The sequence below is a fragment of the Molothrus ater genome, chromosome 9 (assembly GCF_012460135.2).
Source record: "Molothrus ater isolate BHLD 08-10-18 breed brown headed cowbird chromosome 9, BPBGC_Mater_1.1, whole genome shotgun sequence".
Taxonomy (NCBI): domain Eukaryota; kingdom Metazoa; phylum Chordata; class Aves; order Passeriformes; family Icteridae; genus Molothrus; species Molothrus ater.
In genome coordinates, this window is record NC_050486.2 from 3,129,999 (window position 1) to 3,156,735 (window position 26,737).

At 56.4% G+C, this 26,737-nt stretch overlaps 1 protein-coding gene across 6 annotated transcripts in view; it reads right to left on the minus strand.

Annotated features, from left to right (window-relative positions):
* CACNA1E (calcium voltage-gated channel subunit alpha1 E) overlaps nucleotides 1–22,791 on the minus strand; it is a 107,719-nt gene extending 84,928 nt beyond the window's left edge. For 4 of the 6 annotated variants that reach the window (XM_036387995.2, XM_054515723.1, XM_036387992.2 and 1 more), the window contains exons 1-5: nucleotides 22,468–22,791; nucleotides 21,730–21,996; nucleotides 13,288–13,393; nucleotides 12,724–12,863; nucleotides 106–209 (exon numbers count right to left, since the gene is read on the minus strand). In XM_036387995.2, coding sequence (XP_036243888.1) covers nucleotides 106–209; nucleotides 12,724–12,863; nucleotides 13,288–13,393; nucleotides 21,730–21,995 — 616 coding nt within the window. In that variant the 5' untranslated portion in view covers nucleotide 21,996; nucleotides 22,468–22,791. The remainder of the gene's footprint in view (nucleotides 1–105; nucleotides 210–12,723; nucleotides 12,864–13,287; nucleotides 13,394–21,729; nucleotides 21,997–22,467) is intronic. The other 2 variants (XM_036387994.2, XM_036387991.2) reach the window with 1 other exon arrangement.
* Between the last annotated feature and the right edge of the window lie 3,946 nt (nucleotides 22,792–26,737).

The following is a 26,737-nucleotide window of genomic DNA, read 5'->3' on the forward strand; positions in this document are numbered from 1 at the left end:
CTTCACAAGGCATCAGGACAAGGTGGCACAAGGACCCCTCTCCCCCCAGGACCATCAGGGATGGATGCAGACCCCCAGGGAGGGAATCAGGAGGATCCAACTTACTGGGAATGCCCGAGACGAGCTTCAGCGGCCGGAGCACGCGCACGGCCCGCAGCGTCCGCAGGTCCACGTGGGTGTTGAAGTGTGTCCCGGCCGTGGCGAGGATGCTGTGGGCACACAGGGACAGAGCACAGTTAGCCCAGGGAAAGCTCTTGGCCACTTCAGTGCCATGTTGTCAAAGCAGGCCAGGGAGAAGCCACGAGCCTGAGATTGGGAGTGCCGTGCTCTGCTGGCTGAGCTAGCCAGGCTACAGCCCACTAAGGGGACTTCCTGAGTTTGTCATCTCTTGGGAGCACCAAGAGGTTTTATTGTGTAATATTGTTCATTTTTTGTGCTTGTGCCTGTTAAATAAACAAGTTTTCCCCACTTTTCTCCAAGGAAATCTTTTCCTAAACCAGCTGAGGAAGCCATGAAGCTTCTCAAGCCATGTCCCTAGGCAGAGACAGAGATTAACTCCTCCCAAAGGTCAGCGAGCCTCCTTTGATGCTCACACCCAAATTCATGGGCAGCTATGACAAGACAAAGCCACACAGGGACCCGCCCCAGCCCTAGCAGCCCCCACACCCCAGGATGGCTGGGGACAGCCCCACATCACCCACGGATCCCATCCGGGGTCTCAAGGATCGTGCAGGATCCCTCCCAGGAAGGTGGCACGTGGGCCAGGAGCAGCACCTCAGGGATGTGAGTCCCTCCCCTCCGTGCTCCTGTGGCAGCACTTCCAGCCATCAGCTGCCCTGGCTTTTTCCACACATGGAGCTTCCTCAGAGTCCCACGTCTGGGATTGCTGAGAAGGAGCCCAGAACCTCGCACACATTCCAAAATCTATAGTAATGAAAGTTTGATGACCTTGGAAGGCAACCAGCAGGCACAGGAAGGACTCCAGAGGTTTTCTTTTAAAACACAAAGATTTTTTTAATTTTTTTTCCCAAGCCCATCTCTGGAAAACAAACTGGGGCAAGGAGGGAGGCTGGAGCACACTGAGTGCAGCAGTGGGAACACTCAGGGCTCCTGCACCTGCTCTGGGCTGCTGAGGGATGCTGCACCTCAGGGATGCTGGCAGAATCCTCTCCCATCCAGGCTTGGTCCCCAGGGGCTGGGAGAGGAGCAGAGAAGTTGCAGTAGAGCAGCAGGGGGTGGGAGAGGAGGGGATGGGGAGGAGAACGGGACAGAGGGAGGCAGCAACCTCAGGGCTGTTTGCAGCAATCCAAAAACCGAGGGAAATTGGGTCATTGTTCCACTAATTCATCTAATTACAGGCCAGAGCAGCTCTCTGGCGTGCTGAGCAATTAGCACTCTTTCTCTCACCCTCTCCCTGAGGTACAGCAGGTACCAACCTGTCCCTCCAGAAAGGCGGCTGGGTTTCCTAGGATACCCTGGCAGCTCTCACATCTGTGAACCGGGTTGTTTCAGCTCCTTTCCCCAGCCTCCTCTTCCTCCCTGCCCCACTGCAAGGCCCCAGCAGCAGTGGCATGCATCACCCACAACCCCCTGGGTATCACACTGCTTACCCCTGATATTTACAGGGATCTTTTACCCTTGCTGGCACTTTCCCTTTGCACACCCAGTCTCCGTGCCCCAGCCTGTGCCCAGCCCCTGCTGCCCACAGCACTGACAGGAGAGCAGAAAAGGGACTTAATTAAGTCAGGAGCAGCCAGAGTCTGGGGAGAGCTGTGCTGTTAAATTGGTTGTAAGATCAAAATCAATAAATATGATAAAGCACGGCCACTCAGCAGCACGAGGGAGGGACAAAAGCCTCGTCACTTCCCACCCCTTCACTCACCCTGCAGTGAGAGCAGGGTACCCCAGTGCTCCCCAAAATGCCAGCCCAGGGGACACACTGTGCCAACACCATGCTGGAAACCCTGCTTCAGCTTTTGCTCCTCATGTCCCAGCCCCTGGAGTGGCACCAGCCTCCCAAAGGGGCAGGAGCAGCCCCAGTGCTGACTCCAGCCAGGACAGAGTCCAGAATCCCAGAATCACAGAATCCCAGAATCCCAGAATCGCAGAATAATGAGATTGGAAGAGACCTCCAAGATCATGGAGTCCAACCTATGTTCCAAACCCTCAACCAGACTGTAGCACCCAGTGCCATGTCCAGTCTGTTTTTAAACACATCCAGAGATGGTGATTCTACCCCCTCCCTGGGAAGAGCATTCCAGTACTTTATTATTCTTTCGGTGAAAACCTTTTTCCTAATATCCAACCTATCCCTTCCCTGCCATAGCTTGAGACTGCCTCCTATGTCTCTGTCAATGCTGCCTGGAGAAAGAGACCAACCCCAGCTGTCTCCAGCCTCCCTTCAGGGAGTTGTAGAGAGCAATAAGGTCACCTCTGAGCCTCCTCTTCTCCAGGCTAAACAACCCCAGCTCCTTCAAACGTTCCTCAGCAGCTGAGGAGCTCCAGGGGGCCGGGGATGCTCCCAGGCAGGCTGCAGGCTGCAGCCCAGCCCAGCTCCTGCAGCAGAGCAGCACTGGGGTGGGCAGCTCTCTCCCCTCAGCACAGAGCCATGGTGCCACACGGATGGAGGTGTGCTGCGTTGTGATTTCAGGGTTTACCCCAGAACCCCGGGTCTCTCCCCTGAAGATTCCCTCCCAGGTGTGTCAGTCGCCCTTGTTTTCCCCACCCTGACCCCTCCCAGCACTGTCTGTCAATCCTGGCATTCCAGAAGGGCATTGAGTGATTGGCAGATCCAAAGGATGCCCTCTACCCCTGGGGGGCATTGGGCCACCCAAGTGTCCTTTGTCCCTTGTACCTGCTTGGTGGCTCCCTGCCCCTTCCCTGCCCCTCTCCCCGGGGTTCAAAGGAGCAGCAACCCCGTGGTTCAGGAGTTCTGTTGGAGCTGGTGCTGGATTCAGAGGCCTGAGGGCCAGAATAAAGCTCTGGATCCAAACCCTCCATCAGAACCGGCTCCTTTCTTTCACCATCGCCTTAAAGCTTCTCCACAGAGGGAAACCTGAGGAGCAGCCCCTGTTATGGAGGAAAGCTCCATCCCTCAGCCACCAGAGCTCCTGCAGGCCTGGACTTGTCCCCAGTGCCCAGCTGCAGCACCCAGGCAGCCAAAAGTGTCTGTGGGGTGAAACACCACACGCCCAGCCAGGCAAAAGTGTCTGTGGGGTGGAACACCACACACCCAGCAGCCAAAAGTGTCTGTGGGGTGGAACACCACACACCCAGCCAGCCAAGAGTGTCTGTGGGGTGAAACACCACACACCCAGGCAGCCAAAAGTGTCTGTGGGGTGAAACACCACACATCCAGCTGGCCTAAAATGTCCCTGGGGTGAAACACCACACACCCAGGCAGCCAAAAGTGTCTGTGGGGTGATCCAGCTGGCCAAAAGTGTCTGTGGGGTGAAACACCACAGTGCTGCTGTTTGGTTCAGCACCAAGGGCCAGACAAGCCAAGGCACATCCCATCCACAATATTGGTGACACCAACAGAGGTGGAGCCCTCCAGCCTCCGGGGCAGGAGCAGCACCTGGCTGCAAAGTCCTCAGCTAACCCAGATTTGTGTGAAGGGCTCCAGAGCCCGTGCTGGAGCCTCCAGGCAAGGCTCGGGCGATTCCAGGGCACTCCTTCCCCGTGCTCTAAATTAGCTGCTAAGAATGGGACTCCTCTGTGACAGGCAAGGTGACATGCTCCTTGTCCTCTCGTGGGGACAGGGGACATCACGAGCGCTTTGGGAAGGAGGTTTGGACAGATCACCAGACCGAGGCGGTGGCACTCGGCGCTGTCACCCAGGCGGTGACAAAAAGCTGACCCAGGTGTGACACAGGTGCCTGCACATCCTCCTGAAGGCAGCCAGGGCAGAGAGCACTCTGATCCCAGCCAGCCCAGAGCCTCTGGGCATGGGCTGAGCAGCCCTACACCACCCAACACCTCAATAAAGCAGCTGGGAAAAGCAAACCAAGCTTCCAGGCACGCCAGCCTGGCTGCTGGCTGCTTTTCCCAAGCCCTTCTGTGGCTGGAAGTTACACACATCCCCTCTCATGGATAACTTTTCCCAAGCCCTTCTGTGGCTGGAAGTTACACACATCCCCTCTCATGGATAACCAGGCTTTGCTGGTAGGCACAGGCAGCACTGCTGATTATAAATCCAATGCTCCAAACACATCTTGCTGCTTGGGACTTCAGCATATCTCACCTGGCAATTGTTTATTAACCCTCTAGCCATGCCTTTTTTTAATAATTTTTTTTTTATAAACCTTATCAGCCAGAACTTTCTGAATTAAGGTTTCTCACAGCTCCTGAGATGGGACTCGGGCTGTGACAGACCTTTGTGCTGCCACAGGGCAGCAGCTCTGGTATCTGTAGAACAATTTAAACCCTTTTCGATCACTCACAATATCCACGTCTGATGTGCTAATAATTATTCTTTATTTTTAGGCAAGGACCCAAACTAAAATTACATCTCACCATCCAAGTTATTTGAAAAAAGCTGCCAGATTTAGGCTATAAAAATCCCAATGATCTCATGCTTTTCATCATATGTACTGGAGGAAAAAAAGAAGGGGAAAAAAAAAAAAGTGAAGGCGTTTTTATAGGTCACCCAGGCAAAGGGGTTAGTTTTACTTCTGAGGAAAGGGGGAAGAGAGACTTCAGGTGGAGAAAAGAGCAGAGAGGAGCTTTGGAAGGATGCAAATGAGAGAGGAGGCAGGATGGGAAATATATGCTAATCCCCCAAAGTATAATTGAATAGTGAGCAATCACCAGCAGACAAAAACACTCTTTCAGGAGAGGAAAAAAAATAATAATCCATTGCTTTGTGTTTGCAACCAGGATGATGATTTGATTTTATTTATTTGGAGGCTCTGGGGAGGAGGGCGAGCTCCCGCTGGGGCCACCACACCCGCGGGCTTTGGGGTTGGGCAGAGCCGGGATCAACCCCCATCTGAGCAGAGAACACGCCCTCGCCTCAGCTGAGGACCTGCACCTTTAGATCTCTTCCCCCAGGGCTCAAAAGAAGGAAAAAAACCCCAAGAATAATCTCATTTTAAAGAATTCCCTGCTCTTTGGGACCGAGAAGAATAAAGAACAAGCGATGCTTGACAATGGTGCCCACACAAAGTCAACACTGAACTTGGGCACTATCCCACTCTGCAGCTGCCCCTGTGCCTGTGCATTGCTGGGCTCCCATCCCCATCATCATCCCATCCCCATTTCATCCCATCCCCATCATCATCCCATTCCATCCCATCCCATCTAATCCCATCTCCATCATCATCCCACCCCCATCATCATCCCATTTTATCCCATCCCATCCCATTGATCCCATCCCCATCCCATCCTGCTCTCAGCCCTAAGGAACAGCACACACAGCTCAGGCCACGCTGCAAAGAGCTTCACATCAGAGACTCCCAGCAAAGGCTGAATCCCAAGTTATCAGATTGACCCTCTATTCACCCCCCCAACCCCAAACTGAGCCCCCCTCAAGCATTCCCCTTGGGGAGCACTGCTGAAACTCACACAAACTGTCCCAGCAAAGGGTGTGCTGGGTGGAGAAAGGCATAGGCTGAGACAGACTAATCTCAGCCCAAAATCTGGGGCAGGCAGGGTGCTGGCTGGCATGCAAATTAATATTTATAATTAAGTGGAAAGGCCCCTGAAGGCTTGCACTGCCACCTGACTCTAGGAGGGAGACTACTTCATAATTAATACACTGGTCAAACAGCTCACAGAAAGTGAGTTACCTGATGAGCTCACCCCATTCCTGCCCTGTTTGGGGTTAATCAATGGGGTGAATCCATCCCTGCCCTCTCTGCAGGCAGCATCATGTGCAGCAGGACATCCTCACAGTTCTTGGGTGCCAACCTGGCTCGAGGCAGGGCCAGCAGGGTCAGGTCACCCACTCTGAGGGTGCCACAGCAGAGCACAGCCTTGGGGACACCAAGGGACAGGGACACCGGGGCCAAGTCCCGCCCTTGGCACAGTTCAGAGCAGCGTCAAAGCCTCCACCACCTTCTCTTGCTCTTTCTAGGTTTCGGGGCTGTGACCCAGGTGGATTGAGCTGCTGTACAGCTCCTGCTCCTGCCCCTCCCAGCAGCTTGGAGAGCTCTGGATGGGCACAAGTGACGCCCTGAGCGGTGTGATGAGGCTGAAGGACAAAATCTGCCTTTACCAGCCTTTGATCTGGGGGGTGAGATCATCCCCCAAGGCCACCATCTTCCCAGAGAAGCCCCCAGGATTTGGGGCATGACTGTCCTGGACCCTGTGGGTTGGCTAAACCTCACATTTCCCTCTTCCTCCATCCCCACACTGCCTCTCAGCAGACAGAGGATTTGGCAGGGTGAGAGGGTGCTGATAAAAGTGCACTTGCACACACAGGACCTGGTGGAAAGCTAAAGCCACTGAGAGCAGACGAGAGCTGGCTCCACAGAGAAACAGAGAAGGGCTGACCACAGCAGGGCCTGTCTGAGCTCGTGCCAAAGGAGACCCCAGAGCACCCACCTGTGTGAGCCCACCTTCTCACCGAGGATGAGGAGGGAACAACCCCCTTTCCTCAGGCCATGCCCCCCAACCCATCTCCCAGAGGAAGGCGCATGGCGGCGCAAAGAAGGACAATGAGGGCGTCCCCCAGAGCAGGAGCTCTGCCAGGGTGTCGGGGTGCAGCAGGAGCCCCTGGGGAGCTCAGGGGTGCCTGGCAGGGGAGGCAGTGCCCCCGGGGACCAGCAGCCACGTGGGAGGGGCTGACTCACTCTGCAGCTTCAGGGAAGCAGCGGGGTGGGGAGGATGGAGCCGGGATCGCGTGAGCGGCACGCGGGACGGATGCTGTGCTGGGAAAAGGGGGTGCCTGGCTCCCCCAGAGCCACAGCCACAGCTCTGCCTGCCCAGGTGGTGCCTCAGGTTTGAGCTTTTATGGTTTTCAGGTTCTGGGCTGCTTTAGTGTGTGAGTCTGGGCTTCCTATGAGCTCTGTGCACAGAGCAGGGAGACAAAACAATTCTGCTCTAGCTGGGGACCAAGGACAAATGATCCAAATCTCAGCACCAAGAGCACAAACAACATGGGCTGAAGAAAGAAAAACAAGAAAAATGGGACTTCATGGACTAAAGCTGTAATTAAACCAATAATTACAGCTATATATTATTTATATTTATATTTATATATATATATATAGCTACAATAAAACTCTCCAATATGCTAGTAGACCAGAACTTACAAAAGTATAAAACCCCATGACTTGTTGTCCTTTTTGTGGCCATTTTGGGTTGGGCTGCCCAAGGTGGATCTATTGAAGCCTCCTAATAAATCCCTACTTTATTATTTAGCTCCATCCAGTCTCTGTTCTAGGTCAGCCTTCACAAGGCATCACAGGGATCTCCACCCCCCATCCACAGCAAGGGGAAAGCTTTTCCTTCCTCCCCAGCCTGTCCCCTGACCCAGCCAGGGAAGCTGTGCTGCCCTTTGTGCAAGGTGCTGGTCCCAGGGCCATGGCATATGGCACATGAATCATTCACCAAGCTGGGAGATTAATTATTCATCCAAACGAAAGACCAAACATTTTACTAATTGTCCTGAAAGAGCTGGGAAAGGGGGCAGGCATCAGGTTGGGTACTGCCAACATTCATGAAATAAAAAGGAAAGAGTGGGGGGGAAAGTCTCGTCTGGTGTGATCAAAGTATTGCTGGGGTTGGACCTGGGATTGTTTTTTTGTTGGTTTATCCCTAGAGCACAGCACTCCTTGCAGGGGCTCAGGCTCCAGCAGGACAACCACATCAGGATGCTGCACTTGTGCCCTGATTCCACACTTGTTCTCCAAAGCTCTTATCCACTCCCCCAAGTTCTCCAAACCCTTATCCACTCCCTGAGTCAGGGAAATGCAGGTGTGGGGCTGTGGGAAGAGCCTGTTCCCAGCCCAGGTGTGCTCCCACACCCGTGGGGCCAGCACCCCAAACCAAACCACCAGGGCATGCAGCACCTCAGTATTCCCCAGTGCAGCTGCTGCCAGCACCTGGTCAAGGATCCCCCTTCCATCTCTGGAACTCCAGGACTGAAAAGAGCCTCCAAACACACAGAACTGGGGTTGTGTGAGGTGCATTAAATCCCTGAGGGCAAAACATCCCTGCCTCTCCCATGGGGGAGCTCAGGGGGAACCATGAAAAGGGAACTTCCCAGGACGGTCATCTGAAAATCCAGGCAGCATCAAAACCAGCAGAAAAGCCAAGCTGCCCTCCTCATCCCTGGGCTCACCTTGCAGCCTTGGAATGCTTCCATCCTGCTTCCCACCAGGCACAGCAGGAAATCAGGGATGCACAAGCATGCACAGGATTTCCCTGGGAGGTCAGGGAGAGACACCAGGCTCACAGCTGCTGCCTGGGCTTTGGGACAGGACTTGGAGAGCCAGGCTTTCCTGCCCTGGCTTTGCTGAGGGCATGGCAGGCAGTGCCAGCAATCCTTCACTCCTGCTTTCCCTTGGCCACGCTCCACCCCACAAAACCCTTTAATGAAAACCACCGTGCCCAAGGGCTTCACAAAAGGCACCCAGGTGTAGAGGGTTGTTAAACCCTCCCAAAAACCCCGACAGCAGAGCTTCCTTTTAGTGACTCTGGGGTTTTTATCCAGCTTTTACAGTGGCTGCTTCCCCAGCTCCTGAGCAGAACAACTTCACAAGGGCCTTTTGATTCACATTTGGATTTTTTTCCACCCATTGTGAGCAGCGTTCCCCCACCCCTTCACCTCTCACGTGTTATTGTATTGCTGCTATAACAAAAAAAAGCCAATGGTGCTTTGATAATGCTCAGGCACTGGAGTGTGTGAAGCACACACCCACCTGGATATTTGCAGAGGGAGTTTAACCCTTCCTGTTCCATCTAGTAGGGGGCAGGACAAAGCAGGCAGCTGTAGGGTCCTTGTGCTCTATTCCCAATGGCATCCAGGGAGCTCATGCTCCAGTTGCTGGTGGCTGAAGCTCTTTCAGCCTCACTTTCTCAGAACCATCAATTGAGAGGTCACCAGCCTTCCCCTGCCCTTTCTGACCATTTCTGAGCCATATTCCCTTTTGGTCCAGGTCACACTGAGTCAAGCAGGTCCCAAATCCAGCCTCAGCACCCGGCTGGCTCTGGTTCTCACAGAGACAGGGTGAGCATCCCCAAACCCCAGGGGAAATGTAGATGTTCCCCCTCACTGGTTCTGCCTCAGAATGAGTAAAGATATTTTATGCACACTTTCATATAAAATTATTTTTAGCTGGAGGAGAACAGGCTGTTTTTTCAGGCAGCAATGATGATTTGGAAACCACAGGTTACAAAGAGAACAGGTTTACAAATGTGACTATTAGTTCCCCAGTGGAAGCTTTAGCATCAGGGAGTTTTAGGTGGGTGTTGATTTCCACTGAGATGGAAAAAAAAATATGATTTATTGACAGAAGAAGCAAACACCAGTTGAACTCTAGTCAGTGCCATCCACTCCTGCACAAGGTCCCAGGAGGCCACTCATGGGAGAAATCCCTCATTAGGCTCATTTCCAGCAGGGAGAGGGTGAAGAAAATCCCACTGCTCACAGAAATCCCAGCGTGGTGTCTGTGACCATGATGCCACCTGCACTAAGGACCTCTCTCTCCCATCAGACACATGGCAAAAAATGATTCCACCTGCACTAAGGACCTCCATCAGATACATGGCAAAAAATGATTCCACCTGCACTAAGGACCTCCATCAGATACATGGCAAAAAATGATTCCACCTGCATTAAGGACCTCCATCAGATACATGGCAAAAATTTATTCCACCTGAACTAAGGACCTCTCCCACCAGATATATGGCAAAAAATGATTCCACCTGCACCAAGGACCTCTCCCATCAGACACATGGCAAAAAATGATTCCACCTGCACTAAGGACCTCTCCAATCAGATATATGGCAAAAAATAATTCCACCAGCACTGAGGACCTCTCCCATTAGATATACAGCAAAAAAATTATTCCACCTGCACTAAGGACCTCTCTCTCCGATCAGACACATGGCAAAAAATGATTCCACCTGCACTGAGGACCTCTCCAATCAGATATACGGCAAAAAGTGATTCCACCTGCACTGAGGACCTCTCCCACCAGATATATGGCAAAAAAATGATCCCACCTGCACCAAGGACTTCTCCCATCAGATGCACAGCAAAAAATAATTCCAGAAAGGAGCAGTAACACCCTGTGTCACAACTGGAGGGACGAGGGCCAGTGAGTGTGACCCTGGCTCCCTGTGGGTCGGATCCTGGGGTGGGTGCTGCTCACATGGATGTTTTGTCTGGATGCACCAGCATCCAAACCCACAAGCACCACCCTGCACTTCTGATCACAGCATCCCCTCCACCACAGCCACAACCTTTCAGTAAGCCACAACACGATCCCCACGACCGCCAAATCTCCCCAGTCTCCATCCAGACACTTTTACATTCACCGAGCCGGAGCCGCAGAGGCGATCCCGAGGCTCCGCCGCCCGCCCGCCTTACGCAACCGACACAGAACGAGCCGCCAAGTGCAAACCTTCTCCCACAAGCTGTTTGCAAGTCATTTGCCAGCCAAGGATTATTTGCTGCAGGAATTTGCCAATAATTCAGCGGATTAAACAGGCTGAGAGTTTCCTGCATGGGAGGCACAGCACTGAGGAGCAGCAGCGTTGGCAGCACCGCAGGGCAGAGGCAGGAGATGGGCAGGGAGAAGGAGCCCCTGACCTGCTGCAGCTGATCCCAGTGACCCCAAAGCCAGCCCAGGGTAAAAATCCATGGGTTGCCTCCTCCACCCTCCACCACGATATAGAATTTGCCCCAACAGGCCGGTGAGGCAGAAAAATGCCCTTCACCTGGGGCAAAGCCAGCAGGTGAAGGGGCATCCCTTGGGTTCCACTCAGCTGAGCAAACACCAGGATCCCAGGGCGGGTATAATGGTGGGGAAGCAGACACTGGAGAGCTGCACCCCGTGACTGGCAGTGCTGGGGGGCACACAGGCCCCTCCTGTTGGGGTGGGCAGCACGGTGCTGGCAGCCCTTCATGGACAGTTGATTCCCTGGCACGGGGCCTGGCTCAGCCCGGCAGTGAGAGGAGCTGGCGAGGCTCTGCCAGTGAGTGATTGCTGGGCGCTGACTCAGCACCTGCCGGGCACAGCAGCCAGCCCAGAGCCGTGGGGAGAGCAGGAACAGGGCCCTGGGGAAGCTCTCCCCCCAGCCCAGTGCTGCCCCTTGGCCCACGCCCCAGAGGATGCCCAGGTCAGGATGCAGGTGATGGGAATTTCTCAGCCCCCCGGCTGCTTCCTGCACATCCAACCCAGTGACACCAAGAGCCCCTCTTGTTGCTACCAATGCGTGTCCTGTGCTGTCCCCAGAGGTGTGAGCACCTGTCCCCAGGGATGTGAGCCCCTTTGCCCAGCCCAGGAGCCACAGAACCCTCTCCATGAGTCACTCTGCAGATGTGGGAGAGGAGCAGCCTCCCATGTGAGGGCTGCACCTCCCACAGGCCGCCTGCTTGCTGCCCATCAGACACCCACCAGCACACCCTCCATTGCCAGGTGACGTGGTCCCGCTCCCCAGCAAGGCCATGCAGAACCCCACTGGACCAAGGGAGTCAAAATGTCCCCAGCCATGCTCTCCTCAGGCCTCCTCTGGTGCACAGTCCCACCACCATGGACAGCAGATCCCACCACCACACCCCAGCAGAAGCAGGCTCTGCATTCCCCCTCCTCCTCCAAACACCCAACCAGGTGTCACATCCCACATGGTGCCACCAAGAGTCGGGACTGTGCAGCAGGAAGCTCTGTAGGGACCCCCTGGCTGCCGTGCCTCAGTTTCCCAGCCAGCCCTGCAGCTGCTCTGCACCCAGCAAAGCTCACAGAGCACTCAGACCCCCAGGCTCTCTCTGTTTGTACACATCAAACCAGCTCCTCTGAGCGCGATGTTTCCATCAGCAGGCAAAAAGAAACACCCACAATCCAGGCACCACCTGCCCTGCAGACAGAGAGGGGCCCAGGGGTCACCCTGGCTGGGCTTCTGCTCAAGCTGACTTCCAGTGCTGGCTAGCACAAGCCCAAATGCCCCTGCCTGTTTCTGTGTCACCAGGACAGCCCAGCACACGGCAAGCAGGACTCAAATCTGGGCCATGTCCCTGGCAGGTGGCACCACCAGTGACACAAGCAGCACACGTGTGCTACCACCCCCAGCAGCATCACTCCTGCATGCTGGGATGGTGAGCAGCATCACCTGGGAGCGTTACCCTACCCAGACCTCATTCCCAAACCTCCAGCACCAGGGCAAGCCTGGAAAGTGCTTGGGAAGGCAAGAGGAGAAGAGGTTTCCCCCCTCCCCATGGAGGGTTTGACCAGAATCTCTCCCAGATCACATCCAGCTGCTTATCAGGTCATGCCACCACCTTACCCTGTATTCAGGTGGGTGACAAGCCACCAAGTGAGGAAAGTTGGACATGGTGGCCTCAGAGCCAGCCTCACTGCTTGTCCCACCATCAGCACCCACAGCAAAGCCAACACGGCACCTCCAGCACATCCTCCCCTCCCTCATCAGGACAACAAAACACCACTGACAACAGCAAACCAGGGGCTCTCCCCACGTCCTGGAGCTCGTGTCCTCACCAGGATGAGCCCCCAAGCCCAGGCCAGCCCAGCAGGGCCCCCCAGCAGCAGCACTCACCCACTGAGGACCACGATGAAGTCCATGACGTTCCAGCCATTGCGCAGGTACGAGCCCTTGTGGAACACAAACCCCAGGGCCACGATCTTAATCCCAGCCTCGAAGCAGAAAATCCCGATGAAGTAGGGCTCTGTCTTCTCCTGCCAGGGTGAAATCAGTGACCCGGTGAGAGGGGGAGACTGAGCAAACACAGCAGCAGGCATTTCACACTGACCCACCCAACTCGTGTCCCATCCCACCTCCCCCAGACCCATCATCTCCTCTGGGAGCTTTCCCAGCCCCTTCTCAGCCAGCAGCACCCTCAGAAATAAACAGAGGGTGGCTATGACATGCTCAGGTTGCCCAGTTTCCCCTACCCATTTTAAAGGGGCTTAAATTTTCCTGACCCCTTTCCATGGAGAAGGAATATGCTACACCAGCCCCAGGCAGGCTGGAGGAGCTAGTCCCAGAGGAAACCTCCTGTCTGGCCACCCCAAAATCAGAAGCAACTGCCTGGTAGGGTTGGATGGGTGCCCTTGGGCCAGCCCCCAGCCCAGCAGGGAGGGATGGACACGGGGTACTCACTAATCTCCGTGACATGGGCGTCTTGTCATCCTCGGGGAGGTGCTGCTCCAGGGCCAGCACGATGCAGTTGGCAATGATGGTGGCCAGGATCATGTACTCAAAGGGAGTGCGGGGGAGTTAAGGAGCACAGAAGAGCTGGGTGACACCCCCGTCCCCCCAGCCCACCCTTGGCTTCACCTGCTCAGCCACTGGAGCTGTTTTCCCCACAGGAACATCCATGTGAAGCCACCTTAGTGTTGTTTGGAAATGAGAGGAGTGAGAGCCCCCCAAGACCTTCCTCCCTGCAGACCTGCTGGGCCTCACCACCTCCTCCCCAAGCTCACAGGACACCTTTGCTGGGATGAAAATTCCCATGGGAGAGATGCTTCTTGTGCAAGGGGCCCAGAAGGTGCACACAAGGTTTGGAGCAGGACAACCAGGCTGGGCTTTGCCTGGAAGAAGGTTTGGCATGGTCCTTGGCAGGATCAGGGAGGCTCTCCCTGGCATGGCACACTCTCCCTGGCATGCTAGGGCTGGCATGTCCCTTTTCCTTCTCTTTTCCACCACCCATCAGCAGGAGATGGAGCTCAGAAAGGGGAGGTGTCACAAGGCATGGGCAGCCCTCGTCCTAAAACACCCCCATGGGATGCAGCACCTGCACAGCCTGAGGAGGATGGAGCAGGCCTTGCAAGTCCTGGGGCTCTGACCTGGATCAGCCCACCCTGTGCCCTTGCCGAGCACCCTGAGGGCAGCAGGATGAGCCCAGGTGGCACTGGGAGCTGCAGAGCACTTGGCTGAGCATTCACAGCTCTGGTGGCTCTGGGTCTGAGCAGGGTGGAAACTCCCTGTGGAGATATCCCAGCTCAGCCACACACCAGCAAGACCCCAAAGGGCAGCAGCACCTTGTCAAAAGGACCTGGTTGGACCCTTATGAGCAATCCTAAACACTACAGCCACGTCTAGGCCCTGGTTGGACCCTTATGAGCAATCCTAAATCCTTCATCCATGTCTAGGCCCTGGTTGGACCCTTATGAGCAATCCTAAATCCTACATCCACATCTAGGCCCTGGTTGGACCCTTATGAGCAATCCTAAATCCTTCATCCATGTCTAGGCCCTGGTTGGACCTTTATGAGCAATCTTAAATCCTACATCCACATCTAGAACCTGGTTGGACCCTTATGAGCAATCCTAAATCCTACAACCAGGTTTAGGTCCTACCCAACCCTTCTCCAGGAGCCCCCCTGAGAAGTGGCAGCAGGAGCTGGTGTCTGAGGAGCTGAGGAAGGAAAGGGCAGGCTGATGCCCAGGAAAACACCCCAAACTCAGCTTCTTCCTGCCTTTTGATTCATGGGATCGAGGCAGGGACACGGAGCTCTCTCCTGCCTGGCCCAGGGCCGAGCTCTGAAAACAAAGCACTTCCAAATGACAGGGTGGCCATATCTTTCCAACTTCCCATCCATCTTTCCCAATTCTCCACAATAAAAGCCCTGTTGTCCTCAATAACTGGATGTGGAGCAATACACCCCTGATTCTGCTCCCTCCTTGCCAAAACAGCTCTATTACTGTCACCACTGGCACCAGCAGCCACCCAGGGAGAGGACAGCCACCTTCCCCTGGGCAAAGGGAATGTGATCCCACCTGGCATGGATTTGCCCATAAAGGAATCATCCACACTCCCACCATCCCAAGCTGGCCAAGCCCTTCCCCACCACACCAAAGCTTCTCCACACACAACACCCTCAGGCTGACACGTTTCAGGCAAGGAGGTGTCCAACAGCTCGGGGAAAATGGGTGATTTTCTTTTCCAACCTCATCTTTTGGCCACTGACTACAGTGAAATGCTTTCAACCAGTGCCCCTGAGCCCACGGGCAGGAGAAGACACCTCAGTGCCCAGCATGAGCATGGGAAAAGGGAAAGCATGGAGTGACCCCAGCCCAGAGAGGCTGGGCACGCTGGCAAGGCAGGAGCAGGGATGGGCACAGAAACATCCCCAGAGACAGGGCCAGGAGAGGCAGCCAGGGAGAGCCCGTGGGAGCTGCGATGTGTTTAACCCAGGCAGGAAGAAGAGCCAGGCAAGAGACATCCAAGGCGTTTAAAAAAGCCACTCAGTGAAATTAATGATTGCTACGTTCGAGGCAAACCCAACGAGAGAGGCTGCAGAGCCAGCCAGGCACAGAGCAGGAGCAGCTCCCCGTGCTTGGGGAGGGCGCCCACACTCCAAAAGTTCTCCTCTGAGGCTCGACACAAGTGAATATTTCCCTGCATGGCTCCAGCAGAGTCCTCTCCCTGCATCCCACCCCGCTCCATCCACCGCGGCGCTTGGCCCGGCGCCACCAGCCTATTTGGGACCTTTTTGTATCATTTTCCTGAAAGTCTGCGAGCAATTAGCACCGGCTGAAGAGACAAACAGCGTGTTAGTGGGGCGGGGCAGCAGCTCCCCAGGCACCAGGCACATTTGCCTAGATGAGGAGAAGTGTGGGAGCTGTGCGGGAGCGTCCGTGTCCGTCTGTCCGCCCCAGCATCCCGCACTGCTCCCGTGGGAGAGGGAAAAACCCAACTGCAGCAGCGTGGGAGCCCTGCTCAGAAGGGGCTGGGGGCCTCGGGACCACCTGGCCACAACATCTGGTTGAGAGCAGGAGGACAGTGCACATCTGTCACACCCCTGCACAGGAGCACGCTCCTGCTGCACCTCCAGCAAGTGGGGGAACAGAGGCAGGAATCAGGGCAAGGGGGTCACCAGGGCAAGGAATGAGCTGGAAGAGACATTAAGGACCATCTCATTCCCACCTGCCATGGACAGGGATGCCTCCCACTAGGCCAGGGTGTTCAGAGCCCTGTCTAACATGGCCAACTCTAAAAGGGCAATTGGACCCCAAAGCACCGACCTCAGCACTGCCAAAAGCGACTCCCCAAACCCCACTGTCCCAGTTTCTCCAGGAGAAACTGGAGAAATCCAGTTTCTCACATCCAGAGCTGTGTGAGACATCAGCCCCATGGAAACCAGCCCCCACAGCTCCAGCTGTGCCAGGTTTTGAGTTCCAAGAGGAAAAGAACCTCCCAAGGGACAGCAGGAACATCTGGCTGAACTGAGGGATATTTTATACCCACTCTTTACTTCTGCCAAGCAAGCATGCTCCCAGTCAGGGCCACTAGACAACCCTCCATCAGTGCTTTGTTTTCTCCCACATCAGATGAATAATTACAAAACCTCTCAGCCACCCAAAATGCAGAGTAGCCCTCCAGGCCAAGTAATGAGAGCCCATCTCCCTCCAGCCTTCTCCTCCTCCTCCTCTTCCGTCTGGCTGCTCCTGGAGGATCATTAGGGAGCCGATAAAAATAGGTTTTCTTATTGATTTATCTCCTTTACCCAATGCTCTCTCCCCTGCACCGTTGACTTGTTTCCTTAGCAACTGGGCTGATCCCTGTGCACACCACACCTGCAGCTCCACGCTTCCCTCAGGATGCCTTTGAGGCAGGGACAGTGACCCCAGGCCATGGGGGCACCCCCCAGGCCACCTGGAGGAGGGAGAACCCCATGCCTGGAGCTGGAGCTCCTTGGTGGGTCTGTCAGGAAGATCTTGCAGCTGTGACCTTCCTCTTCACCTTCCTCACCAGCCAGAAGCCCAAACCAGCCCACCCAGAACCCCCACCTGGCTAAGGCAGGGAGTGAGCCCAGCTCCAGGCCCGGGAGGGGTTTATGGTGCTGGGTTTATGGGTTTATGGTGCTGGGTTTAAGGGTTTACGGTGCTGATGGGACACTGGCAAATCTCCACAGGAGGCTGGGTACAAGACCAACCCCTCCCTGTATGCAGGCAAGGACAGGAGCTATGGAGAGATCCCCTCCATCCCAGTCCCTTCTGGGCAGGCAGGTGGGGAAGGAGCAGAGGAGCCAGAGGAGTGAGGCCTTGGGGAATTCTAAAGTGCCACCAAAAGAGCAGGAGAAACTTAAGCCCTGTCCACGCCTGCATCATCCAGGTTCCAACACCTCCTAGAAAGTCATGTCTCTATTTCCCACCTCTCCCCATGCCTCCCTGGGGACCTGCTGCTCCAAGGGGCTTTCCCTGCCCCTCAGATGTCAGTGAGTAAAAGTTCCTACACCTGTGGACTTCATCTTGCTGGTCCCAATCCCAGCACTGCTGCCTGTCCCACACAGACAGGACCACAGATCCACATCTTCAGCATCTGCCCTTAGGATGCCCCAATCCTCCTCCTCTCAGCTCCACACCCCAGCAGGAAAGAGAGCACCTTCTCTCCAAGGCTGTTTTCACAGAATCATGGAATGGTTTGGGTTGGAAGGGGCATTAAAATCATCTCATTCCAACCCCCTGACACAGGCAGGCACACCTTCCACAGGACCAGGCTGCTCAGAACCCCATCCCATCAGACCTTCAACAATTCCAGGGAGTCCACAACCTCTCTGGGCAAGTGAGGTTTTTGGTTTCCAAGAAAAAAACCAAAGTGCCAAGTACAGCAAAGTCTGTGAGTGGCCCTAATTCAACTCTGGGATTCCCCATCCCCACAGTGCCTCCCTGCCTTGTCCCTGGGGACACAACGGATTTTCCTCCACTGATAACACTGTCCACAGAGTTGTGGCCCCTCCTGGCTCTCTCTATTTCTGTGTCCTGCCACAGAAAGCAACATCCAGAGCCCAAATCCTCCCACTTGGAACACGAGCCAGCTGCTGTGTGCCTGCTTCACAGAGGCTCAGGAGAGTGAGCTTGGCTTGTGCTTGTGTCCTGGAGCACCCAGCCTGCCTCAATCCCACTGCAGGGACACAGGAGACACAGGAGACCCCCCTCCCTCTCTGAAGTCCCAGCTTTTGCAGCTCCTAAGGGCGGTGGTGTGGTTTCCACCAAGGGTTAAAGCCAAGGCAGTGACAGCCAGGAGTCCAACGGGGCAGAGCTGCCCACACTGCTGCTGCTCCCTCCCGTAGGGATGCAGGATGCAGGATGTGGGATGCCTGCCTGCCACGTGCAAACAGCTCCATGGAGAAGCGTCTCCCTCTCCCCCACCTCACCCTGGAAATCAAATCTCTCTCCTCTCCTCCTCCTTTTTTTTAAATTAAAAAAAAAAAAAAACCAAAAAAAAACAAAAAAGGACCACATCATGTGATTTTCCTGCCTTAACATCAGTTTTTTAACTTTGGTTGCCACAGCAACAGGATGCAACTTGGCATCACCATGACAACAGCTGCCTCTGTTTAAATTCACCATCTGACAGGCAGCCTCGCTCTCCCCGGCTGTCAAAAAGATGGACCTGCCATTACACCTACTCGCCCCTCCCCAAAAAAAACCCTTCTAAAATCTGATGAATGGAGGGCACAGAAAACAGCCTGGGAGCAGGGGGAGGAGGGAAATGTTCCTGGGGAGGGCAAGGATGGAGCTGCCCAAGGGATGGCACGACATGGCACTGGCTCTTCCCTTGGGAAGGCGAGACCTGCTGGAATTTTGGCCGGGGAAAAGCCGAGGTGGAGGAGATGCTTGGCCAGGGCGGGTTGTGCCCATGCAGCACCAGGTCACAGGGAGAGCCACGGTGAGCAAAATAGCTCAGCCACTCATGGGTGTGCTTCCCACTGAGCAAAACCCCCCTGATGATGCCCTGAGGGCACTCCAGCTGCTCCAGGCCAGCCCAGCACCAGTTCAGCCCCCAAAGGGGATGAGATAGGTGAAATCCCTCAGCACAGGGAACGTGGGCATCCTCTTCCCCTGCCACACTGGGGGTGGGTGCAGTGGACAGGCTGCAGGCAGATGCTGTCCTTGGGGACACAGCCAGAGCCACACAATGTCATCTGGCCTTCCTGGGGCGGGAGAGGGATCTTATCCAGGTCAAATGTGATTAAGCGGATGAGGAACGGAGCAGATATAGATGAGCTGCAGCCCATCTCGTATCCTAACTGAATTGGAGCCTTCCAGGCAGCCAAACAAATGAAATCAGGGTGAAAGGCCTGGCCATCAGCAGGAGGAGAGCAGGCAAGAGGACAAGGCTGCGTTTCCCAAGGAGAAGAGAAGGAGATGTTCCCTACAGCCAAAACAGCGGCTGCCCCATGGTTTGGGCAGGACCAGGTTTAAAAGAGCAGCTCCAGTGGAGGTTTCCAGTGAGCTTTCCAGCGAGGAACTCGGCAAAGGCTTGGCTCCCATGGAGCTGCATCCCAATCCCAGTTGCTCGTATTTCTCCTCCTTCTCCTCCATGCATCATCCCTATTTACACTGGGAAGCCAAACTGCAGAGGCTGCTGGTTATAATTACACAGTTACCCAGCAGATATCCAGGCCTGAATCACCAGATATTTTTAGCCCTATTACCTAGTCAACCAGAGCTGGATGAAGAAGAGCCTCCACTCCGCCCCGAGCTCCTCTCCAGCCCCTTTGGCTTTCCTCAGTGCTGTGCCCACCCTGACCCACAGCACCAGAGCTGGCCCATCACCTTCCCAGGGCCAGCAGCTCCTACTGACCATGGCCAAGATCCAATGTTCTCCTTCCCAAAATTCCCTGGCCCAGGAGCCATGCCATGGGCTCCAGGCCAGGCAGCTGAGGTGCTCACATGGTTTTCCTGGCCCTCCCAAAAGGCACCAGCTGCCTGTGCCAGGCTACAACTACAAGGATGGGAACAACTGGCCAGGCCAGCCTAACCAAACTCATCACCAAAAGGCCTTGCTTGCTCCCAAGCCCTCAAAACTCCAGTGGTGCAGAGAAACATCCAGGGTGCATGCGTTTTTCTGGGGAAGAGATGGCAGCGGGGCGGGGGACAGGCAGGAACACTGAGCTCCCGCGCCTGGAGCACGCCTGTTCCCAGCACTCACATGGGAATATGTCACTTACTTCTGGAAAAAAAAAACCCCACAAAATGAGCCCATCTCCCTCATGCATTGCAAATTCCAGGGGAGAATAATGCTGGGGAGTTCTGCTCATGTGGTGGTGGTGGTGGTGGTGGTGGTGGAGCTCCAGTCTCTAGGAGACAGTGGCTGCCTGGAGATGAGACATCACACCGGCACGGGACCCCAGCCCACGCCGCGAGTGCCGGGCCAGTGGCAGCATCCCAGCTCCTTCTGGCTCCCAACAAAAGCTGGAGGGGCCAGAGCCCTCCCACAGCATGCTGGAAAAGCACATGAATAATTTGGCATATTCTGGAAAAGCAGGCAGCCGGCCTGGCCGCTGCCCTGCAGGGCTCTGCGCTGAGCCACCACAGCCCCGAGCTCACCACCAGCACTCCCGCAGCCACCCACCCATGGGCACTGCCAGGAGGGGCACATCTGGGGAATTCAGCCCCTCCAAGCCAGCCCTTCACGCCCAGGTCACCCCCTTGAGCTGTCACAGCTCCCCAGGCAGGAGCGGTTCCTGCCTGGCAGAGGCTTGACCTGACGGAGCTGCACAGGGACAATTCCCCTGCCATGCTCTGCATCCCTGGGCCTCACCAGAGGCTTTCCCCCGTGGTACCTGTTGCACCAAACCAAGGCATTGCTGCCTGGCACCAGGGAAAGCTCTCCCGTGCCCACCAGAGGAGCCAGGAACTCCACCAACAAGTTGGAGGGAGAGAAAGCGGCGGCAGCAGGAGCTGCATGGAATCACTGCTGCAGAGCACGGCACGGGGAGGCTCCCACAGCCACAGCCCAGCCACGCTGAAGTTTTCAGGCTCAGATCCTCCGTGGGGGAAAAGCCCTGGGGGTGTTTTAGGGGGCAGCAGGCACTGAGGCCAGGCTGGTGTGGGGCTGAGGGCTGTGGTGCCTGGGCAGCACCCACAGGGAGGGTGGGAGGGGAGAGAGGTGCGCAGGGAGGGATGGAAGGATGGAGGAGCAGGGGAAGGAGTGGGAGAGATCTGCACCCTCCGCCCTGCGCTAGGAGAGGGGTCCTTGGGATAAACCCGTGGCTCCCTGTGCCAGCCTCCCCAAGAAAAGGCCACGGGGCACAGCCAGAGGCTCCCACCATCCTCCCCTCTGCCGCAGGGAGGGGGCAGCCAGCTCCCAGAGCCACCATGGGGGGCTGCAGGGCGAGGACGGCCGTGCCCCTGCCAGGCACGCACGGGAGGGACAGAGCCACCACCCAGCAGGGACTGGGCATCCACGGGGCTCCCCAGGCTGGGGTGGGGTGACAAAACTCCACGAGACATCGAGGCACAGAGGAAAGGCCACTGCCTCCCACCTCCCCAGGCACGCACACAGAGCATCCCCGAAGCACGCAGGGATCACAGCACCCGTCCCTATCAGCACGGGGGGCTAATAAATCCAAGCCTCGGGAGGGGCTGGGGGACTCCCGGGAGGGGGAAAAAGGGCTCAGCTCCTGTCAGGAGCAGGCAAGGAGGCGAGGACAGGAGGGGGAGCAGCAACAGGGCGAGGAGAGCATCCCCGGGGGCCGGGGCACCCCTCTGGGCACACCTTACCTGCCCGATAGTGCCACACACGCGTGTCCTGGGCAGCCCCCGAGGCGAATCCGGGCAGCACAGCTCACGGGGGCTGCAGAAAGGATATGGCCAGTCGATGAGCTTCTTGGCGTATTTCCTGACTATGTTCTCTTCCCCGAAGAGGAAGAGCGATCTGTTGACGGTGAAGCAGTTCTGCCGGACGGGGATGGGGTTGTACAGAGCCATAGTCCGGGCTCTCTGCGCTTTGGTTTGCTTGAAGGCTCCCGGGCTGCCTCCCGCAGGGGCAGCAGCTCCTTGCCGGCTCCGGTTCTGCTCGGAGCCCCCATCTCCAGAGCCCAGCCTGCCGGCCACTGCCTCCCCAAAGCGAGCCATCCTGCAAGAAAACACACAGGTGAGCCAAAGCAGCAGCACCGAGGCGGCGGGGGGAGGGTGGGAAAGAAGAGGGAGGGGGTTTGCGGGGCGCAGTCCCAACCACAGCCCCCTCCTCCTCTCCGGGTGATGCTCAGCTCCGTCTCTCCTCCATCCCTCCGGGGGACCCGCGGGGAGGAGAGGCGGCACCGGCTGGGCACGGGGGGCAGCCGGGCCCCCCCAGAACGGCCACCCGGGCAGCGGGGCGGGCAGCGAGCCCTCCTCCCCCCCCGCCTCCTCCTCCTCCTCCTCCTCCTCTTCTGTGCCCAGCGGAGGCCGCAGCCGCTGGGTCCCCAAGCACCTTCCCGCACGCAGCAAGGGTTAACCCCAGGCACGTCCTCCCCAGCCCCTCGCAGCCCCCCAGCCCCCGCAAGGGCAGGGAGCCGGGTCCCTGCGGCCACCCCGCGGCACAGCCGGGCACAATTCGGAACAGCACCCGGGCGAACAGGTTGCAGCGTGGTCCAGCCTAGTTGGAGCCAAGTGTCCAACTCCTTCCTCCCGGCTCCATCTTCAGCATCCTGCGGGAGCCCGGCCGCCCATGGCAGGGCCGGGGGGCACACGGGCGGTGGGCAGCGATGCCCGGCCCTTCGCTGCCGGGGCAGGAGCACGCAAGGCTTCCCGCAGGAGCCGGGCCACAGAATTAAAGGCTGCTGCCGCGGCTCTGCAGCTCGGGGACAGCCGGCTTTAATGAAGTCAGTGGCAAGGCAGGCGCACAGCAGCGCGCACACACGCCCGGCTCGCTGCCTCGCTCCATCCAGCGCGTTCTTTTGGCAAGCACGGGAGCTGCCGCAAAGGAAAATCAGAGGCGAGGGGTGGGTCTGAAGGGAACAAAGGCAATGGGGGAGCCCCCACCCTGCCAGAAGCGCGCACACATTTCCCACTCCCCCCATCCCCATCCCCGCCCTGGCTGCAGAGGGCTTTCCAGCACACGGGTGCTCCTTAGGTGAGCGGCTAAACTGGGGAGCAAGGGGGGGCTGCCCTCCCTGCATCTCCCCCAGCCCACCTCAGCCACCTCTCTGTGGCCAGACGCATCATCCTCCCCCATGCCTGGGGCGCTCCGGGGCTGCCGGAGCCGCCCGATGCCCGGGGAGTGCCCTCCTGCTCACCCGCATACAGATGAGCCTCCACACCTCGGGATTTTCCTCCTTTGGACACACGAGCCTGGCTGGGAAAAGCGGCTCGTCCAAGGGGTGTAAACACCCCCTGGGCTGGATGTGTCCCTGCAGGAGCCTCCCTGGGGCTGGGGGTGACCCTGCTCCCCCCTCCAGGCACCCCAGTGAGGGCAGGGCAGAGGGGACACTGCTGCTGCTGCAGCCACTGCTGCTGCTGCCAAGGTCACCCAGGGTCCCCTGGGGCTGTGCTGGGCTGTGCCCCGCTGTGGGGGCTGCCTGCACACCCACCCACCTTTGGGGAACCCCCCCAGCCCTGCTGGCACACACAGGGTACCCTCAGGGATGTCCCCAAGCCCTCTTGGCACAGCAGGGCACAGCACACAACACACCCTGCGAGCTGTTCACACTCAGGGCTCCCCATCCCTCCTGCTCAACCCTGAGGCCACAGAGCTCCCCAGGGCCTGTGGCACTCTCTGCCTGCATTTCCCACCCCCATGGCTCCAGCCAGCAGCACAAGACATCCAGGGTCCCTGCCATGCTCTTCATCCACCCCACCAACACCCTGCTCTGCAAGCACAGTGCCTGCTGCCCTGCCCCTCACACCTGCTCTGGGGCAGCCAGGAGTGCTTGAGGCATTTAAATGTTAAGAAATAAATTAATAAAGTTCCTAATCACATAAATCATTGACTCATTTGGGCCTTCTCCCTCTGTGCAGCCCGGCAATACCTGAGCAGGGACTGGACACTGAGCACTCTGCAGGCTCTGGAGTGGCTGAAGGGCCACAGGGTTTGGGTTTTTTGGGCCAGGCTGTCCTGGGTGCACTGCCAGGAGCCCTTGGGCTGGCTGGGTGAGGAAGAGGAAGGGCCAGATCCTCCTCAGCAAGATAACAGAGGAGTGTTTGCAGAAAGGGTTGTGGGATCTCTGCCCCAACATCAACCAGGCACCACGAGGCAGCCAGGCACCCACCAGCTCTCTGTGACACCCAACCCTTCTCAACTCTCTCCTTCCAATGATCTTTACAACCAAAGTGGGGTATCTGGGGGTGTTCAACAAGCCCCTGGTTACCTCACAACCACCCTGCAGCACAGAGTGGAGCAGAGGTACCCAGATGCCTCCCAAAACACTTCCCAGATCACCAGCCAGCCAGAGTGACCCTGGCTCTTCATTCTACTGACATCAGGCAAGGGGGTGGCCACAGCAGCCACCAGCTGATTACAGTCCCTTCCATCCAGCCCAGGCAAGACACTGCCCTAAACGAGTCCATTTTTATTTGTGGCTCACCTCACCTCTTCCTCCTCCTCCTCCTCCCGCCCACCAACACTGCTCTTGCCACCTTTCAGCCCTTTAAGGCACTGTTAATTAAACCCGAGGCTGGGCCATTGCCAGCAGCAGCTCCTCAGCCTTGCAGAGCTCCTGCTGCCCCAGCCCTGCCTGCCCAGCAAGGCCTCCCCCAGCCCAAATCCAGAGACCCAGGAGGATGGGGAGGGCTGCACCCAGCACTGCCTGGCTCAGGGCAAGGGGTGAGGGGGAGGAAGGCAGCCTTCATCCATCCTCATTCCCTGGAAGCAGGGATCTGAGTACCTCAGATCCAGGTAAGATCCCTTACCTGGACACTCCTGCTGGGGCCCTGGGCTGTCCCCTGAACCCAGAGCTGGCTCTCACCCCTGCTCCACACTCACTGCTGCAGAGCAGAGCTCAGGATGACCCCGCTGGGAGCCTCTCTCCTGCTCAGACAGTGCTAAAGGATGGGATATTTATGAGAAAGCAGCTCCTTAAGAGAAGATTGAGAGCCAAAAGGAAATAGAAAAAAAAAAAAAAAAGTCTCTGGCTATGCCAAGAGATGCAGGCTCTGTTTCCCAGGATGTTTATTGCCATCCTCATCCTGACCCTCACCCAGCACGCTGGGATTTGTGAGTCAGGGACAAGTGTGGCTGATGCCCACATGATTGAACGCGGCCCAGGCATTCAGAGCCAGCTCTGTGGGGCTGTTTGGGTTTTTTATCAGGGCAGGAAATGCGGGAAGACAGGGAACAGCAGGTGCCAGGACAGGAAGGCGCTGGGGATGAGCTCGGTTTTACAGAGCCAGGCTGACACTCCAGCAAGCTCTGAGGAGCAGCAGCTGAGGGAGCTGAGGGGGGGCTCAGCCTGGAGAAAAGGAGGCCCAGGAGAGACCTGATTGCTCCTGAAAGGAGGCTGCAGCAAGGTCTGGTCTCTTCTTGGTCTTTTCTGTCAGGCAACAATTGACAAGAGGAAACAGCTTCCAGTCACACCAGGGGATGTTCAGGCTGGATGTTAGGGAAGGTGCCTCCTCCAAAAACAGTGTCAAGCCCTGGAAAAGGCAGCCCAAGAAAGTGGTGGAGCCACCAGCCCTAGAAGGATTTGAAGGATGTGCACATGTGGCACTTGGGGACACAGCTGAGTGGTGGCCTCGGCAGTGCTGGGTTAATGTGGTGGGAAGGATGAAAGTTTGACAAGAAAGTCTCACAGATATGTGTGCTTGGCAGAAAGATTTTTAAATGTAGAATCTGAAGAAGGAATAGAAATGAAAGCAAGTTTTGATATAGAAGAAAAGAATTGCTGAGCCAGTCTTACAGGATAACCAAGGAGGCAAAGGGTGTGTTAGTTAGAAGGGGTTTTTATGGCTTAGAGCAAAGGATAAACCCACCCCAAACAAGAAGATGTTTTTACCAAGCAGAAAGACAGCACAGGCAAACAAGGCAGCAAATGCTGCAGCAAAAAGGTCTCAGAATTTTCTACTGCAAGAAAACTGAGAAACAACTTATAACTTAAACTGTAATGTACTGACTTTGAGTGATTGGAGAAGAGTGACATGAATATGGTAATTATAGCAGTTATGATAGGCTATAGATAAAAGTTAAGGTATAGATTGGTTCTACTGTATTAAGATGCTCAGCAAAGAAAAGCATATGATGCATTGTAACCAAAAGAAAAGTCTATAATGCATTTGTAACCAAAAGAAAAGTCTATAATGCAATGTAACCTAAACTAAGGGTCTGCAGGGCTGCCTGCAGCTGGGGCTGACAGCTGTGGGCACAGCTCTGTCACCCACCACCCTGCACTGCTGTAACCTCTTGGATGTAATAAACTGCATTTTGGAGAGCAGCCTGGAGTCCCACATCTCTCATTAATGTCTGGACTCAATGAGTTTAAAGCCTTTTCCAGCCTGAACGGTGCCGCAGTTCTGTGATTCTCACTCCAACGCCGCCACCCGCGTCCCCTCCGCGCTCTTCCCCCGCCTCTCTCAGCGGCCCCAGCAGGGCCGGGCACCCCTGGGCACACGGGGCTGTCCCTGCGGGGATCCCGGGTGTCGCCTCCCCCTCCACGGAGCCGCTGCCGCTCCGGCATTGCCATCTAGTGGCAGCTGTCCCCTCCCGGCCACCCCAGCCTCGCCTGGGCTCCCCCTTCCCCAGGGATGCTCGGGTCAGGTGCGAACCGCAGCATCCCTTGATGCAGCCAGCGGAGCATCCCAAAGTCTGTGCATTGCTGGGTGCAGGCACCAAAAAAAAAACAAAAAAACCCCCAAACAAACAAAAAAAAACCCCAACCAAGCAAACAAAAAAAAACCACCCCCCC